Here is a 19,289-nt window from a genome sequence, read left to right as displayed (position 1 = left end):
TTTTAGATGGTCAGATCAGAAGCAGGCCCTCGCCCATAATGTTTTAGAGGGTCACCAGCAGGCCCTTGCTCCTAATGTTTTTGAGGTTCACCAGCAGGCCAACAATCATAATTTTTCAAGGGTGTGTATGATACTCTCCTTTATGTGTAATAAAGGGTATATTGGAGTGTCTGTTCCTTGTAATTTTTGCCAGCCCTTTCACTTACAGTAGTGCATAGGCTTTATGAGTGTAGGAGTCCCACTACCTGAACAATTGTACCACAATGTGAATGAGGCCCTCCTTTATGTGATATACAGGTTGTATCGGAGTGCCTCTTCCTTGTAATTTTTTTATTATTGTCAGTCTGTAAAAGTGGCGTACTACTCGTACATCATCGTTCCCAGCAGCGACCTGGGAGTCCAAGATGCATCCAGACATCCTCCCCATGCTGTTCCAGAACCATTTCAGTGGTGTTTCCATCAATTTCTGACCTTTTCCTGTGAACCAGACAGCCTCCCCTCTTCAGAGCAGGGGGTGCCTGGTTTAATGCTCTGGTTCTCCCATTGACTTCCATTGTGCTCTGTAGAGCACCCGAGCATCCCAAAGTGTTCTACTCGAGCACCCGAGCACCCGAGCACTTTGGTGCTCGATCAACACTATTCAACATCCTATTTTCTAAACAAATAACTGTAATCATTAAAACTGGAACACTCCTTTAAGAAGTCGCACTTCTTAAAATCTGTAGTAAAAACTGCATCTGTAGTCAGCACTGAAAATGTGATGGTATGCATATTATATACCTAGCAATATCTCCGTCCTATTTTAAAGAGGACCTATTTCCGCCCCTGATATGGCTGTTATAGTAAATACTTGTGTAACATCCCAGAGTTATGTTACTAAACTCTTTTTCCCCGCTACTATTTGTTGGTAACATGTGCCTTGTCATCTAATGTGATTTTATTTGATATTTCTCACAAATGTGCATTTTCTAAGCCTGTTACATGTAATTGCTGTAATTTCCATGTACACCAGCAGGTGGCAGCAATGTTTAGCAAGGTCTTAGGTCAGTTTAGTATATCTAGACTGGAATAGTTCATTCCAGTTTAACTCCCCCCTCTTTGAGCAGAGTGGGCTTTCCCACATCCTGCCTCATGGGGAGGAAAGAAAGTTTCAGTTAGTGTGCCAGCTACCCCAGCTAGGGGAAGGCTGTGCAAGTAGGAGCTCCCAGTTCTAGGGATCCCAAACCAGGATTTTGTCTCGGTTGAGACCAAAGATCACCCTTCCCAGTCTGAGCCCTTTAGCCTCAACTGGTGACCGGCAAGCAGCCACCTCCAGACCTCTAGGACGAACCATTCCCTGTTAGCAGAACTGTGAGTAACTATCCAGAGACCAGGAGAAGCCAAATTCCTCCTCAGCTAGTCAGTCCCATACCAAGCAGAAGATAGACAGAGCAGAAGACAGATTCCTGCCATATTCTCCAGGCACATGATAGGAGCAGAAGAGATATTGATCCCTGCCATACATTGCCAATACCTACTGGGACCCAAGACTATTGCTGTAACTCATATGGATTAATGCTGCCTCCAGTAAAGAAAAGTTGAATTATATTCCAAGTCTGGATCTCATTTACTGATACTAGATCCCTCAACTACTCCTACTAGCAACACACTCATTTATTGCAAGTGAGCCAGGATCCAGGAGTCCAGCCGTATCAAGGTAGGAGACACCGTTGACACTATTACTACTGCTACACAGAGATATTACACCACTCTGGCATTCCTAACCTGGTACGTGAGTTGCAACACCTTAAAGGGCCCTGAGACTGTACCCTGTGCACGCTGCAATTGGCGTCATGAAAAAAACCCAGACTATTATACCCATATCCGGACCCACTGCATATTTTGGCGTCCCCCTAACCGTACCACGGTCCTGCTCATTCCATAAGTGGCGTCACTCGAACAGGATCGAGCTGTGTGCCAACAGGATCGAGCTGTGTGCCAACAGAACCGGATCCAATTGTGTCCCAACAGAACCGGATCCAATTGTGTGCCTAACCGGATCAAATTGCATGTTTCACAGTACTGCAAGATCTGCAGATTGTGCAAAAACCTTGAAAATTGACTTTATTGCTGTACCAAGAAAGCACCATGCGGTGTCCACGAGTACTCAAAGGGTTAATTCGCCATATTCGCAAAATGGCGCCGCCTCTCCATGCTTGTCGGAAGCGGGAAAAGTCAAGAACGCCCCTCTCAAGAGCACGAAAATGCCCAATACGCCCCCCAGAAGCAGGAAAACACAGGAACGCCCTCTCAAGAGCGCGAAGATGCCGAATACGCCCCCCTAGAAGCGGGAAATCTAATGACTGCCCACCAAGAACTGCAATGCGAGCCAAGGGAGTGCAGACTCCTCACTCTGGGCTCCACCCTTACCTCATGCACTCTTCATGACAGAGGAAGCAAGGAAGATGGCGCTCCCTCTACCAAAATGGGACCAGATGGCAATACAGGGAGAACTCATCTACGAACCCACTGTGCCTGAAATCCGGGGTTCCCAGCTCGTGAGGAGAGATGGCCCCTGCACATTTGAAGTGTCTTCAGAGCCAGCACCTGCTACAAGCAAGGACGAGACAGCCGCCGCTAATTTACCTGAGAAGGCCGCTGCTACTGAACCAGCTCCCGCGGAAGAAGACGCGACTCTGGTCAAGTCCTCGGAGGCTGTGGATCCCTCCGCTTCCATTGCTGTCAGCGCTGAAGGCGAGACGTCACGCAAGATGGCTGCCGACGCTGAACCTGCTCCCGCGGAGGATGCCGCTGATGTAGCTGCTCAGGCTATGCTGCTCCCTGAGGCCCAGGCTCGGTCCGTACCTGCCCCTGCACCGCTTCCCGCGGGTCCCGATACCTCCAACATGCCTAGCCTGCTCCGCTAAGGACATCTACTGGTGCGGCGGAGGCGGCTGGTGTTTCCACTCCGCCGCCCAGTTCCACCGATACTAAACTGGGACGCATGAATCCCGAGGTCCCATGGGAAATAACCGCTTATGCCCAGACGGCGTGGGAGTACAAGTTCGCCATCGAGGAATGGGTTAAGCAGGTGGTAGACAATTCCCAGCCAGGAGACCCTAAACTCACCAGGCACACTGGGACTGTGCTCTGGTTCTCCGTGGAAAGGGGAGTTGGATTTTTGCAAGATAGCCGCTCCGGGTTGGAGATCTTTGTGGGCCGCCGCTCAGTGAAGCGCCACTATCTGCCGCAGGCCCATCACAACCTGTACGCGGGGGATCAGGTAGAATATACCCCCATGCGTTCAGTACAGGGTCCCTTCGCTGCTGGTGTGACTTTGTTAGACAAGCCATTAACCCCTGCATTCACCCTGGAGACCTGGCAGGAGGACCCAGGCTCTGCAGGGAAGGTGAGATGCCTTCAAGAAACCTCAGATGGCAGGTTGCGTTTCAGGGAACAACCTCAGCCAGAACCTGCACCCCTTATTCTGGACCTGGCCGCACCACCAACACTACGGGTGGGTCAGATAAACAATTCGGTGTTGACATTTAATCCCAAGGTGCATCCCTATGTACTGCCCTGGAAGCAGCCTCAGACACCTTTGGTGCGTCTACCAGAGCCCCTTCAGCCAGAGGTTTTGAGCCCCTCTGCACCGGCTAGCGATTCCGGCTCGCAGCAAGTCACGGCTGCATTTTCCAGGCTGTATGCGCAGCCAACTCCAACAGCCACCACCAGAGGTCAGTGGCGCACAACAACTGCTGCGAGGATGAGCTACCAGAGGCAGGAGTGGCCCCTGATGCGCTTCAGTAGCTCTAGTAGCGAGGAGGACATGGATGCCCTCCTCTAAATGCAGCTTCCTTTAAAATAAAGACATCTGGGAGCCACGTCGTGGACTATTCCTGACGGGTGAGGACCCGTTGGCATTGTGTGCTTTTAACGTTTTTATTTCAGGTTGCCCTAGTTTGTCCTCACCCTGATGGTCATGCATTGTAAGGACTCCCCCCATCAGCATTTAACCCCTCATGTCCAAGTTCATTGTTTTATCCCCTTTCTCAGGTTACTTGATAGCCTTGTGGAACTACGGTTCTAAATATGCTGCTTTTATAATATTTTACACTTCCTTGGATTATAATTAAATTTATTATCCCTGTGGATTACAATTGACTTTTACAGTTTCCAGAGGATTCAACGTCAAGCACTTCAAGAAAAAAGGACTCAAGTTATTGTTGAGCCTACTCTTGCATTAATAAAATTGCACTATTTTCTATAAAATGTTTTATTGCAACATAAAAGCTTGCACCCAAAGAAAAGACTCAAACGATACCTGAGCTCTTTGTGATTTTCATACTATGTAATATTATTGCACTAATTACCAGTTTACAGTTATGCAACGTTTAAGATAACATGCCCATTGTGTGTATTCTCTCCTAGGTGCCGCAATGTGACCTTCCTGCACTATTTGTGACATTTGCACTTACCATCGCACTTAACCAAAAATGTAGCAACTTACTCTTGTATGCCTTATTTGACAGCTCTTGCTCTCTCCTTCCTTTATACGGACTGCCTTCATGCGGACACTTAAAACTAATGGCCTACACCCGGTGATATATACCCATAGGTACCCAGGGTAGGACCAAGTGGTAAGTCCCAGGCAGGTCCAGCAAGAGTAACCCCGCTGCTTCGGGAATCGTTAGAAGTCCAAGACTGCTCGTTCCCGCTTGTTTCATGTTCAGGATTGTTCCGATCCTGAGGTGTCTTATTTCCAGGAGATCCATGGGATCGTAATACCCTCCTCCTGTAACATTGCCAGAAGTGCATGGAGACGATAAATACCTCCCCTTCTGAGCCTTTGCCTAAGGTAAGGCGCCTCAAACCTTAGAGCCATAATTTAGCTACCCCTTAGTCACCATAGTGATCGTGCTTTAAGCCAAATTTCTCAGACTTTGGTGCAGGGAAAAGAATACAGGATAAAGCCACCCTTTCATTTGCGGGCATTTCATTACACAATGGTGGGACTACAGAGTAAAGACACCCCCATACTTTCTTTCGTGTCTACAGAGCTCAGGACACTGCAAAGTCAGTCAGTAAAGTTTGCTTTGCGCAGTATTTAGGTTACCTGGTTATACCAAGAGAAGGAAACTGTGTGTTGGACACCTTACTCTAGCGGGCAGGAACCTGGGGAAAGCCGTTTCATGTTTTATCTATGTATGTTTTTATATGTAATTCATGCAGCACTTTGTACTTTATTGGGTACCCCAGAGCTGATTCCTCTCCCTCCTAAGCACAAGCCGAGGACTGCTTGATTTGAAGTAAAGGGGTATGTAACATCCCAGAGTTATGTTACTAAACTCTTTTTCCCCGCTACTCTTTGTTGGTAACATGTGCCTTGTCATCTAATGTGATTTTATTTGATATTTCTCACAAATGTGCATTTTCTAAGCCTGTTACATGTAATTGCTGTAATTTCCATGTACACCAGCAGGTGGCAGCAATGTTTAGCAAGGTCTTAAGTCAGTTTAGTATATCTAGACTGGAATAGTTCATTCCAGTTTAGCTCCCCCCTCTTTGAGCAGAGTGGGCTTTCCCACATCCTGCCTCATGGGGAGGAAAGGAAGTTTCAGTTAGTGTGCCAGCTACCCCAGCTAGGGGAAGGCTGTGCAAGTAGGAGCTCCCAGTTCTAGGGATCCCAAACCAGGATCTCGTCTCGGTTGAGACCAAAGATCACCCTTCCCAGTCTCAGCCCTTCAGCCTCAACTGGTGACCGGCAAGCAGCCACCTCCAAATCTCCAGGACGAACCATTCCCTGTGAGCAGAACTGTGAGTAACATCCAGAGACCAGGAGAAGCCAAATTCCTCCTCAGCTAGTCAGTCCCATACACAGCAGAAGATAGACAGAGCAGAAGACAGATTCCTGCCATATTCTCCAGGCACATGATAGGAGCAGAAGAGATATTGATCCCTGCCATACATTGCCAATACCTGCTGGGACCCAAGACTATTGCTGTAACTTATATGGATTAATGCTGCCTCCAGTAAAGAAAAGTTGAATTATATTCCAAGTCTGGATCTCATTTACTGCTACTAAATCCCTCAACTACTCCTACTAGCAACACACTCATTTATTGCAAGTGAGCCAGGATCCAAAAGTCCAGCCGTACCAAGGTAGGAGACACCGTTGACACTATTACTACTGCTACACAGAGATATTACACCACTCTGGCATTCCTAACCTGGTACGTGAGTTGCAACACCTTAAAGGGCCCTGAGACTCTACCCTGTGCACGCTACAATTGGCGTCATGAACAAAAAACATAGACTATTATACCCATATCCGGACCCACTGCATATTTTGGCGTCCGCCTAACCGTACCACGGTCCTGCTCATTGCACTTGCATTCCCCATGAATGATCCTGGAGCATTTCTTTCTTAGAACGAATGCTGACAGGACAGATTGGACAGTGTCAGAGTATGTAGAGATCCACCCCAACTGGTAACACCTAGTTGTCATAAATTTCTAGTAGCAGTAACAGAGGAACTGCAGAACACAGTTATGAAGAAAAGAAGAATTGCAATATTGTAGGGAATGCGATGATTTACTAAAACAGACATGCCAGGAGAGCCAACAGGCCCTGTTTATAGTTTTCTTGGCTATGTGGCTCTGCCCATGTTCCCTCGATGAGCTCGTCTGCATTGTGGTTCATCTTTGGTATGTGGGCAGAACAGTTGCTGGAGGCCTGCCATCTGTGCATTTTCAAGCAGAAACATTTTTGGGTTGTTATATTGGACGTAGATACTAATTACTACTTTTATCTGTGTTGCTATTTTCAGAAGAGCTTTTTAGAGCCAAGATCGGTGAAGCGTGTGAACAGATGTTCGTGTAGCAGACACAGGGATGCTACTTACTTTCTATAGCTGTATCTAAATGAACATGCATGCGTCTTTTATTGACATCGGCTGATCAGATTTATGCATCATGGGCTTCCTCCTTGCATCAGTGCTCTGTGTGTATATAAAGAAAACACCTCATTCTTTTGGGCAAATGCCCAGGCTGGAAGTCAGAAGGTTGAAATAAATAGAGCTTGCAGTCTTGGGGAGGGGGCGTAGTTTGATTCATCGCGATGGCGACATCCATCTATCTACACAGCCAGGACGCCCCTGCTTTTCAAAGGTCAGGTTCAGAATAAACAGTTTGTTTTACAGAGTCAAGCCATTGCATTCATGTGGCTAGCCATTAAAGAAAAGTAAATGTCCAGCAATTTAGTATGGATTCTTTTTAATAAACTATAAACGGACGTACATGCTGCTATGTGCAGAGCAAATGAATGTACAACCCCTTATTGATGTCCATGTTATAGAGCACCTGCTGGCTATGCTCAGTTCTTACAACCACTTTGAGGATGCCCCCGTAATAAATTAAACAAATACAGCTTAGCTAATGCTCAGTCACCAATGACATGACTGTCCTTCCTTCTACATTATACATTGCTTTCTAATGTATTCATAATATTACAATTTAGACGGAAGACATGAACAATATAATTTGACAAAGAGGCATCAGAGAGGAATTATCTATGATCACTTAGTTCCTGACAGGGGACACAGAGCTCGCATACTGTTATGGGGGAATTTATCATAGACCACCATTTTACACTAGTCCAGGATATCCCCCGTGCTCTGCTGGAGACTGCACCTAATTCATGACGAAGCTTCCGCCTCGTCATAAATTAGGTGCACCTCCGGCAGTCTGGGTGCCTACACGGAAATCTACATATGCCCCTTGCTGGTGTCAATTTCATAATTCTTTAACCTAGAAAACTGGCGTAAAAGAAGATCAATATGCCCACCCACTCTCTGTCCTCATCATGCCCCCTTTTCAGGAAAGTGGCAGAGAAATGCCACTTGCATAAAAATTTCCTCTAATCGATGTTTGCCTTTGGTTTGTACATTGTATCTAAAGCGGACCGTATTACAGGCATCAAGTAGTCTGATCACCATTGCTCTCCTGCAAAAGGTATAGCTATGCACTTGGCACCCGGAGGAAGGTTAAAAGTCCATATTTGCAGCTTGAAATCCCAGAAGTGTTATTTTTGTGGGAGGTATAAATAGGGGGCTATGGCTACATGCTACTTACCTCCCGACGAAGCTGAGGCGAAACGCGTGTCCAGGTTCCTATCCTGACCTATGCTGCCTCTTTCACCCCCTATCATGTCCTGCGGTATACATTGATTTTATTACTACTATCTATCTGGCTCAGTTTACCCTTTCACTATAGGGTTTTGCATTGCTATTTCTTGAGGGACTTACTTTTTTCTCTCTTGTTCTTATAATTAGCTCTTGCTGTACTTCTGTCCTCGGCTATTGTCTCTATTCCAGTGATAGGTTTCACCCCTTTTAGGATTGGTATACGTTTAGAGGATACTTGAATGTTATATACTGGGCCTTACATTATCGGTATTACTTCTATGACTGGATGTATGCATAACCTGTGCTCGACATGTTTTACAACTTTTGGTGGGTGACAGCGGCATAGGCCAGTGGAATCTGGCACTTGCCTTTCTGCTGGCGTTCCCTGCTATTTCTACTTTTATGTACATATGTTTTGTTATGTATTCATGGATGATAATAAATTATATTTTTGATTATTTTGGGCATTTTGTCGTTGTTTGTTAACAACACTGTAGGTATATATTGGTTTCTAATTTTTGCCCAAACTTATTGTGTTACATATTGAGGCTTGTTTTTGGTTTTACAGTGTTAAAAAGAGTCTGGCACCTCCAAAATTTGTTTCAACGTAAGCATACCACCATGCCTTCTCCTGACATTTCAGAGCTGGTAACAATGCAGAAGAAGAAGCCAGGTGACTTGAAAGGAGTGCGCTGAAAACCTCATTTTGTCAAATAAAATAAAGCATTTCTCAGGATTACTGGATTTTCCAATAAAAGTATGGTTGTTTCAGGTCCTCTACCCTACATGCTCGTATTCTTACTTTGAAACAGATTTTTGAGGTGACAGACTCCCTTTAAAATATAACTCGTATTCTGTCCAAGTAAGACATCCAGATACAAAGCAAGAGTGACAACATTTGCACGTTTAGGCTGCTTCACTTCCCCGAATACAACAATCACATGATCAAGACTACACATGTCCACATAATTAGAACATGGATATGGTGGAATTACATTACACACACAGCTGAAGTTACCAAAGATAATACTGATATATCAAATCTTAAGTTGATTAAACTGTCTCTTTTTTATGTGTAGGGGAAGAGACTAGGACTATTTTCGTACTATAAGTGTTTTTTTTTTCTTTTTATATTAAGTGACTATTTTTTTTATTAATAAAAACTGCCTCCGAAGTTGTCCCTTAGCAATGCTCTCTAAATAAACACTGCTAAGGAAACCCCATCTTCAGTGTTTAGTTCAGTACAGTACTGCATACTGAAGATGCTTCTGGCTCACTGCCTCCCTGGTACTGACATCTATACAACTTACTTATTGAATGGATCTCTGGGGGCTTTCTAACTCGTATGAACCTAGATCTTTGCACAGCAATGTATTTTACAGTTTCTAGCCATCAATAGCAATGTAAGGAAATGTCTTCATTTTCCAGGGGACGGTCTCAGGGCTAGAAAGTTGACTTGAATCTGAGAATACAAAAGATGGGTGACTGAAGGCATGTACCCCCAATACAACTATGGCTGAATATATTTTATTCTTTCGTTAAGGACCATTTTCACCTTACCGCTGTCTTCCTCATGATCGTAATTCTGAACATTTTCCTCATCTACAAATGAAGACTTCTCTCCTATGGACATTCCTGCTTATTTGTCACATTCTAATCAACCTGAAATCTTGATTTTCACTCACTGACTTGCATGACTTTCTTTGACCCAAGATATCATCTGATATACAACCAGACCAAGCTATCTCTCTTACTGACCAACCTTGTACATGCTAACATCCTGTACCACTGATACTTTCACTTGCGTCAACCCACAAGTTACAATAGGCCCTTCTCTATGTGTGTTCAATGGTAATCACACCATTGAAATCCGCAAAATTGTGCCTCAAATAACACACTGCTATACAGTGGACCGGTTATTCTCATCACAAGCTTTGCAGCATCATAAGAGCATATTCCAAACGATGGATTATAAATGGAGGACAACTGCTCTGCAGTACTGACAGAAGCACGGTACAGCTCTGTCTCTCTTGGTCAACGAAGCTTAGTAGATAACCCTGCTGTCCTTTGCTTAGAATTATCTTGGTGCGGTCATGGTAAAAATTCACCTATCAAAGTAAATAAGAAAGATTATTATATTATTATGGCTCCTACTTAGGGGCATTCAGGTACTAAATAATGGAATTTGATTAATTATAATTACCTGGAAAGTTCCATTACTGAACAACATCAGCAGAGCCTGGTCTGTCTTTAAAAAGTGCAGCAGGCACAAAGTCCTGACAGAGCGGCTGGGTGCTGCTCGGAGATCTCCACCCTGTAAATGGCAGTAAAGTTTCCTTGTCAGTACAATACTATGCCGGTGACTAATAACTATGACATATTTAGCCCCTAATTAGCCATGATAATTGATTGATGGCATTATAGCTTTTTCTATGTAATTGGTTTTATACTAAAATGTTAGCGCCTGAAAAGTGACTTTTAAACTGTCATATGTGTGTACATGACGTGTAGCACTATTTCTGACCATTATATGACTTGTATTCTGCATTTATCACCAGTTTTTCCAGTGCTGGCTCCATTTCTAATTGAGATAGTGGGTGGGAACTAGCTGCTATGATGTCTCCCATACACAGCACACAGAGATGAGGTGATCCTGCTCCTGTGTCTCTATCACATAGAATTAGAAGCAGCAGCGGAACACTAGGTGTAATGTGCAGGTTTACTGTGGATCCAGCACTGGGGTGAGATACTGTAGCAGTACACTTACTTTAAGCAGCAGTGTTTAAATATGAGACCAATATTTCCAGTATTCTGTATTTAACTCAATGATTGGTAGCATCACTTGCTGCAGTAAACATGCCCATGGTACTAATATAATACATTCATTGACAAAAAATTATAATTAAAGCACCCAGATAGAAATGTTGGATTGCTGCAAAACTCCACATGCAGTTATTTTTTAGGCAGATATGTAAATGATTACAGGTTTGGTCTGATTAGTCTTGCCATGAGGGCGTAAAAATGCTTTCCCTGTTGCCCTATAAAAAAAGCTCGCAGAGGCTACTTTTTGGAAATGTACCTCTTGGTGAGAGATTGTTGACTGCTAGGCATGCCTCTATAATGCACTTGAAGACATTTTGCCCAGTTGACAGACTTTGATAGGGGGCACATCATTGGACTGAGAGAAGCAGGATGGTTGTTTCGATTAATTGCCATTCTGACCTAGCTATCAGGAGGTTTGGGCAACATTGGCTACGTGAGGGCACGCACACATGGAGAACAGGATACAGAGGGCCAGACAGACCACAAGCAGTTAAAATCCTTTTATCCATCGACAAGCATGAGCAGCTCCCACAGTTTTTTTGTCCCCATCCAGACACAGGTGGCACCTTAATTATTCACCCTTGTCTCTACCTGGACCATTTCCAGGCACTTAGCAAGAGAAAATTTGATGTCATGGCTCCTCTTACGTGCCCTGCTTCATACATGATACACTATATACCACCATGTCCAGCTCTATACATGATACATTATATACCACCATGTCCAGCTCTATACATGATACATTATATGCCACCATATCAATCTCTATACGTGATACCTGAGACCTTACAGGGACCTGCACATGGGCCTGACTGCTGCTTTCCTCACACTCAGTCAGTCACTAGAGCAACATCAGACTCACCATACTGCAGTCACAGAGCGGGATGTGGGGCAGGCTATGGTGACTGACAGCCTTAGGCTACTTTCACACTAGCGTTTTTGCTAGATCCGGCAGGGTTCAGCCAAAAACGCTTTCGTTACGGATAACGGATTGAACGGATCCGGTTGTATTATCTTTAACATACCCAAGACGGATCCGTCATAAACACCATTGAAAGTCATGTGGGGGCAGTGTGGTGGAAATTACTATATGTGGGTGTTGCTATTGGGGAGGCACTGTAGAGGCAATTCTATTATTTTTGGGGACACTATGCAGGGATTATTGCCTGGAGCACAATATAGGGTGTTATTATTACTCGGGGCACTCTAGGGTACATTATAGCTGCTGTGGACACTATAGGAACATTTGGGGTAATTTATCAAAGAGGTGTAAAGCAGGACTGGCTTAGTTGCTCACAGCAACCAATCAGATTCCTTCATTCATTTTTGACAGCTCTTTTGGAAATCCAGTTCTACTTTACACCAGTTTGATAAATGACCCCAATTATGTCTATTAGGGTCACTATTTTTTCAGCAGTATAGTACCTTGGACATTGGGGAGCACAACGGGCACAGTATTGGGAGTGGCAGCAGGATGACACTGTGGGGACACCAGGATGGACACCAGGATGGGGAGGTTGATGGAAAAATTTAGAAATCTAATGTGTCTGTGTTACAAACTGTAGAGACGAGATGTGGCTGAAACAATTTGCCATGGTGGTCTGGGTCAAATGGAGGAGAAGAGGCAAGAGAAGGTCTACATGACAGGAGATGTTACTGGATGTAAGAGGTATGTGGTGCTGTATTTTCCTCCATGTCTTTTTTATTATAATTATATGTATTTGAAATTTGGCGACCAAATTTTTCAGTTTAGGACCCAATTTGGGGTAATTTGGGGTATTTTTTTTAGTCTGAAGATGTCATATGGCCTAGGAAGAGACTGTGGCGCTCATGAAGCACCGCAGCCTCTTCATACAAAAAAAACCTAAACTAAAATGGAGGGAGGGGCCCGAGTTGGGTAGACAGCCCCGGGCCTATCATGCACTTAATCCACCCCTGCTTGGGTGGTGTCCTTTCTACTGCAGTTCTCTCCCTATCACAGCTCAGGGGGTGTGTTCTTTTTTCTACAGCTTTCCCCCTATAACTTTCACAGCTTCTAGACATTGCTGGTGGTAGTTGCAGACATTCCAACCTGCAAAAACTCATTTCAGGGAGGTGCACTTCTCATTTCAGGGAGGTTTTCATTTTTTTTTCTTTCACAAACTTTTATTACATTTTCCAACATATGCAGTATCTGCACATTTTGCTCTATGGTGTGGAGGACTGGGCTCATTACCCTGCCCCAAATTATCATATTTATGTATATGATTAAAGGGATTATGTCACCACCTATAAGCCCTGTGAGCTAAACATATGCTCATGTCCAGGGTAGCATTCTGATTTGTAAGGTGGCCTTATAAAAGCTATTTGTGGCTTTATTCTGCGGAAAAACAGGTTTTACTAACCTGTCAATCATTGAATTAAGGTGCCCAAGCAGGGGAGGTCTGTGGATGCATGGTGCCCGGCCGCACGCATCGCCGTTCGTGCCCAGCGCCGCCTTCTACTCCTCAGTGCCGCCTCTCCCTCCCTCCCCCTCCTCCCGCTGGCTGCTGGCGTCGGCTTCTTCTTGCACTGTGCGCACGCGCCGAGAAGGGGACACTGCTACAGGTTGCCGGAAAGGTTTACTGCGAGAAAAGTGAGTAACCTTTCCGGGATATATTGTTTCACATGCGGGTGTCAGGGAGCCGCTATCTAATAGCGGAAGACTCCCTGAACGTCCGGGAGACTTGAGATCCCTGTAGTTGAAGGAAAGAACTAAGCATGTGTGACCACCCCAGTAGGCTAATGTGCACATTACTATACAGATTAAACACCAATGCCATTATAATGATGTAAAGAGTATATTTCACAACTGAAGCATTTTTGTAATAAAAATTTGATTGGATGGAAGGTTCTGTCCCCTGTATAGTTCCCTGCACCAGCGTACTGCAGCTCAGCTCCTATTCATTTGAAATAGCTGCAGCACCCCACTGCAGCCACTACTTTGTGGAAAGAACCTTCTGCTTCTGGCTGATCCACTATATAGTGGCTGCCTGAAAGAGCTGAATGCTAAAGGTGCCAGGTATCAGACCCCTAATGATCTTGAGCATATCCTTACCTCCAAGATATTTTCCTTCATGTACTGGGAAAAGAACCTTAGTATCCTCATTTTTATATCAAGCTTGCATGGTGGGCTCCGTTCGGGGAATGTAATATGCTCTTGTAAGCTTGTTGAGTAGCAGACTTTTCTGAAACACATGGAAATGAAAAGTAGATGACACACTAACATTGCATTTTTTTATATATATATATACACTGCGTGCAGAATTATTAGGCAAATGAGTATTTTGACCACATCATCCTCTTTATGCATGTTGTCTTACTCCAAGCTGTATAGGCTAGAAAGCCTACTACCAATTAAGCATATTAGGTGATGTGCATCTCTGTAATGAGAAGGGGTGTGGTCTAATGACATCAACACCCTATATTAGGTGTGCATAATTATTAGGCAACTTCCTTTTCTTTGGCAAAATGGGTCAAAAGAAGGACTTGACAGGCTCAGAAAAGTCAAAAATAGTGAGATATCTTGCAGAGGGATGCAGCACTCTTAAAATTGCAAAGCTTCTGAAGCGTGATCATCGAAACAATCAAGCGTTTCATTCAAATTAGTCAACAGGGTCGCAAGAAGCGTGTGGAAAAACCAAGGCGCAAAATAACTGCCCATGAACTGAGAAAAGTCAAGCGTGCAGCTGCCAAGATGCCACTTGCCACCAGTTTGGCCATATTTCAGAGCTGCAACATCACTGGAGTGCCCAAAAGCACAAGGTGTGCAATACTCAGAGACATGGCCAAGGTAAGAAAGGCTGAAAGACGACCACCACTGAACAAGACACACAAGCTGAAACGTCAAGACTGGGCCAAGAAATATCTCAAGACTGATTTTTCTAAGGTTTTATGGACTGATGAAATGAGAGTGAGTCTTGATGGGCCAGATGGATGGGCCCGTGGCTGGATTGGTAAAGGGCAGAGAGCTCCAGTCCGACTCAGACGCCAGCAAGGTGGAGGTGGAGTACTGGTTTGGGCTGGTATCATCAAAGATGAGCTTGTGGGGCCTTTTCGGGTTGAGGATGGAGTCAAGCTCAACTCCCAGTCCTACTGCCAGTTTCTGGAAGACACCTTCTTCAAGCAGTGGTACAGGAAGAAGTCTGCATCCTTCAAGAAAAACATGATTTTCATGCAGGACAATGCTCCATCACACGCGTCCAAGTACTCCACAGCGTGGCTGGCAAGAAAGGGTATAAAAGAATAAAATCTAATGACATGGCCTCCTTGTTCACCTGATCTGAACCCCATTGAGAACCTGTGGTCCATCATCAAATGTGAGATTTACAAGGAGGGAAAACAGTACACCTCTCTGAACAGTGTCTGGGAGGCTGTGGTTGCTGCTGCACGCAATGTTGATGGTGAACAGATCAAAACACTGACAGAATCCATGGATGGCAGGCTTTTGAGTGTCCTTGCAAAGAAAGGTGGCTATATTGGTCACTGATTTGTTTTGTTTTGTTTTTGAATGTCAGAAATGTATATTTGTGAATGTTGAGATGTTATATTGGTTTCACTGGTAAAAATAAATAATTGAAATGGGTATATATTTGTTTTTTGTTAAGTTGCCTAATAATTATGCACAGTAATAGTCACCTGCACACACAGATATCCCCCTAAAATAGCTAAAACTAAAAACAAACTAAAAACTACTTCCAAAAATATTCAGCTTTGATATTAATGAGTTTTTTGGGTTCATTGAGAACATGGTTGTTGTTCAATAATAAAATTAATCCTCAAAAATACAACTTGCCTAATAATTCTGCACTCCCTGTATATATATATATATATATATATAACTCTATAAACATTACTGTTGTTTTAACCTGTAGAGGACCCTCTGACAGCCGGGCCCCTGCTGCATACGCCGGCATCGGTGAAAACACAGATGCCGGCGTATTAACCCCTTGTATGCCGTGATCAAAGCTGACCGCGGCATACAGAGGGTTTGCGATAGTACGGGTGCCCTCCACTTCCCCATCGGGTCCCCGCGCTGCAGTGACGGGGACCCGATGGCAGCCCGATGCCTTTCATAGGCATCAGGGCTTGCCTTCTACGGAAGCCTGTGAGATCCAGCCCTTTAGGCTGGGTCTCACAGGTAGGCTGTCAGCATAAAAGCTGACAGGCAGCTTGCCGGCTTTTGGAGTGAGGTATGGCGTATCACGTCTAAATTCACCTCTTATGACTTACCTAAAACACCAGCATTCTTCCTGGCGAGATCCTCATGGCTATGTACAAGAGGTCGGTGATGCGACATATGGTCAATGCCGCAAGAGCATGTATCCTATACACGTGGAGGCAAACATTTTCTCCCACAATAACAATGTGGATTAACAAAATACAGGAGATCATGAGGATGGAGGACCTAACGGCTTCTTTGAGAGGTACCGATGTCAAATTCCATAAAACATGGGGACACTGGATTACTTTTCAAAACTCTCAGGAATTCAAAATGTTGCTGACAACATAAAGATAGACATCTTATGTATTTTAAATTTTTTTTTTTTCTTCTTTCCTTTACCTCTCCTCCTCTCCCTTCCCACCCTTCTGCCTCTATTTGGATCCCATATCCACTAACTAAAGCCCCCTGCACACGAACGTGTGCTTCCTGTTGCCGTATTGCGGACCGCATTTGCGGATCCGCAATACACGGGTGCCGTTCCGTGGGCATTCCGCATCATGGATGCGGACGCATTCACTTGAATGGGTCCGCAAATCCGGAGATGTGGAATGGTACGGAACGGAAGCACGGAACGGAACCCTACGGAAGCACTACGGAGTGCTCCCGTGGGGTTTCATCCCGTACTTCTGTTCCGCAAAAAGATAGAACATGTCCTATCTTTTTGCGATCTGCTGCGGCTGCCCCACGGACTGTGTTCGGGGTGCACACGTTCGTGTGCAGAGGGCCTAACACTTCAGTGTTCATGTAATAACTATGTACAAAAATCTGAGCAATAGGTTTTCATTGTCTAAAGCTACATGCACACAGAGATTGAACCATAAAGCTACATGCACACAACCGTTGTTTTGGTCCGCATCCGAGCCGCATTTTTTGCGGCTTGGATGCAGACCCGTTCACTTCAATGGGGCTAGAAAAGATGCGGACAGCACTCCATGTGCTGTCCGCATCCGGTGCTCCGTTCCATGGCCCGCAAAAAAATATAACCTGTCCTATTCTTGTCCGTTTTTAGGCAATTTGCGGACCGCAAAACACACAACGATGCAAGTAGCCTAAAAACAAGAAAACAGAGCTCATAGTACCAAAAGTAAAAATATAATTTTATTGTAACATGATTAAAAAGTATAAAGCAATAAGTGATATGCCGTTAAACAGTGAACGAAAGCAGAAAAAGAACGCCACCCTGGGATAGCACACGTGTCAAATGTAAAAAATAATGATCAATGGAATAGATTATATACGGTACAATGACCAGCCAATGACCAAAAAATGCAGCATAAATAACAGTTGAGTCAGCAATCAAAAGAAAACCTACACGGCAAAAACTGGAACAGGGTTTGTGTTGCGAGTGCAGCATAAGTGAAATAAGAGCAAACCTCAGTAGTGACTAGGTATAAAATAACCTGAATCAAATGCCGTATAGGTAAAAAAGAAAGCAAAGACTCACCAAAAAAGACTGTGTGCTATGTGTAAGCCCCACAAAGTGACTGACTTCAGACCTGAACTGGTCCTTAAAAAGTGGGTTTTGGAAATTTTCTGAAAAAATTCTAGATTTGCTTTTAAACTTCTAAGCCTTCTAACGTTCACAAAAAATAAAATAGCATTCACAAAATGATCCAGACATAAAGTAGACATACATATGGGAAATGTAAAGTAATAACTATTATATGAGATATCACTATCTGTTTTAAAAGCAGAGAAATTGAAATTTGGAAAGTTGCAAATTTATTTTTTTTTGTTTGTAAAATAATAATTAAAAAAAATTACTGAAAATTTCCACTATCAGAATGGCTTGGGTAAGTAAAAGCGTTCCAAAGTTATTACCACATTAAGTGACATGTCAAATTTCCAAAAAATGGCCTGGTCCTTAAGGTGAAAAATGGCAGGGTCCTGAAGGGGTTAATAGGTAGATGCCACTCTATTCCCTTTACTTACCTCAAATGTGGGGAGAGAATTGTGTGAGTTCCATCGCTCAGCAGTACTCCTATACAATTGTCTGACAGCTGGTAACCAAAGCCATATTTATTAGAATAATCCACCCACTTGGTCACCCACAGTATGGGATAAGTAACCTGAACTTTGGAATCCAATTCACCTGATGGATTAAAACATGAATTCAAGGTCAGTTGCTCTATAAATACTGCATATCATAAAAATCCATGCAAAGTGACTAAAACCTGCACCCACTTAGACGTAGTATGCAACAATTTCACAAAAATCTGAGCAACTTTGAAACTAGATTATCTGATCTATGATGTCAGAATACTATACAGCAGGGATCAGCAGCCTTCGGCACTTCAGCTCCTGTGAAAATATAACTCCCAGCGTACTTGGCTGTTCTTGTAACTCCCATAAAAATTAAAGGAGGATTCTGGGAGTTGTAGTTTCAGAACAGCTGGAGTGCTGGAGGATGCTGATCCGTGCTATACAGGTTAGCAGTCAACATCAATCAATTGTTGACACTGAACAAAGGAATAGTACATCATTTTTTCACCTGGCACAATGTTTTGTAGATAGTCTTCTAATAGCAGCATCAGATCCTCCACCACTCTGTCCTCCGAAACCTCTCCTGCAAGAAAACCAGAGAAATGAGAAAAAAGGCTGAGTACCATGCATCTAACTTGCTAAAATGTATAGATCCATATTAGTTTGGCCTGATTCAGACTGACATATCAGCACACAGACCCACTGAATTCAATGGTCCAATTCCCACATGCATTGGTCTGTGTCAAGACAAGATCAAAAATAAAAAACACACATGCAGCCACCATACAGATGTCCACCTGGAATAATGTATTTTTTTGTGTTTTTGTTTTTTTGCAGTGTAAATCGGAAAGATCTTTGAGTCAGGTCATAGGTGATTCCGTCCTTGTATCCCCATAAAACCCTCTGTCCCAACTTTGAGCAGATCTGTCTATGCAACAGAATTTTTTAGACTATAAGACTCACTTTTTTAACAGGAAATTTTTTTGCTTAAAAGTGCCTGCAGTCTGTAGTCAGTGATTTCTTCCTTAATAATTTTCTCTCTGTCGGACATTGATCCATGTGATCGAAGCAGGCAGA

At 43.9% G+C, this 19,289-nt stretch overlaps 1 protein-coding gene across 2 annotated transcripts in view; it reads right to left on the bottom strand.

Moving 5' to 3' along the window:
- Positions 1-7,250: 7,250 nt before the first annotated feature.
- The window catches only part of LOC120989472 (serine/threonine-protein kinase PLK2-like), a 35,985-nt gene continuing 23,946 nt past the window's right edge, over positions 7,251-19,289 (bottom strand). For both annotated transcript variants that reach the window (XM_040417592.1, XM_040417593.1), the window contains 5 exons: positions 18,721-18,795; positions 18,162-18,321; positions 14,064-14,193; positions 10,368-10,478; positions 7,251-10,272 (listed from right to left, as the gene is read on the bottom strand). In XM_040417592.1, coding sequence (XP_040273526.1) covers positions 10,090-10,272; positions 10,368-10,478; positions 14,064-14,193; positions 18,162-18,321; positions 18,721-18,795 — 659 coding nt within the window. In that variant the 3' untranslated portion in view covers positions 7,251-10,089. The remainder of the gene's footprint in view (positions 10,273-10,367; positions 10,479-14,063; positions 14,194-18,161; positions 18,322-18,720; positions 18,796-19,289) is intronic.

Source organism: Bufo bufo, chromosome 2 (assembly GCF_905171765.1).
Source record: "Bufo bufo chromosome 2, aBufBuf1.1, whole genome shotgun sequence".
Lineage (NCBI taxonomy): Eukaryota > Metazoa > Chordata > Amphibia > Anura > Bufonidae > Bufo > Bufo bufo.
The sequence above is the reverse complement of the archived record's forward strand: the minus strand, read 5'-3'. Positions and strand labels throughout refer to the sequence as shown.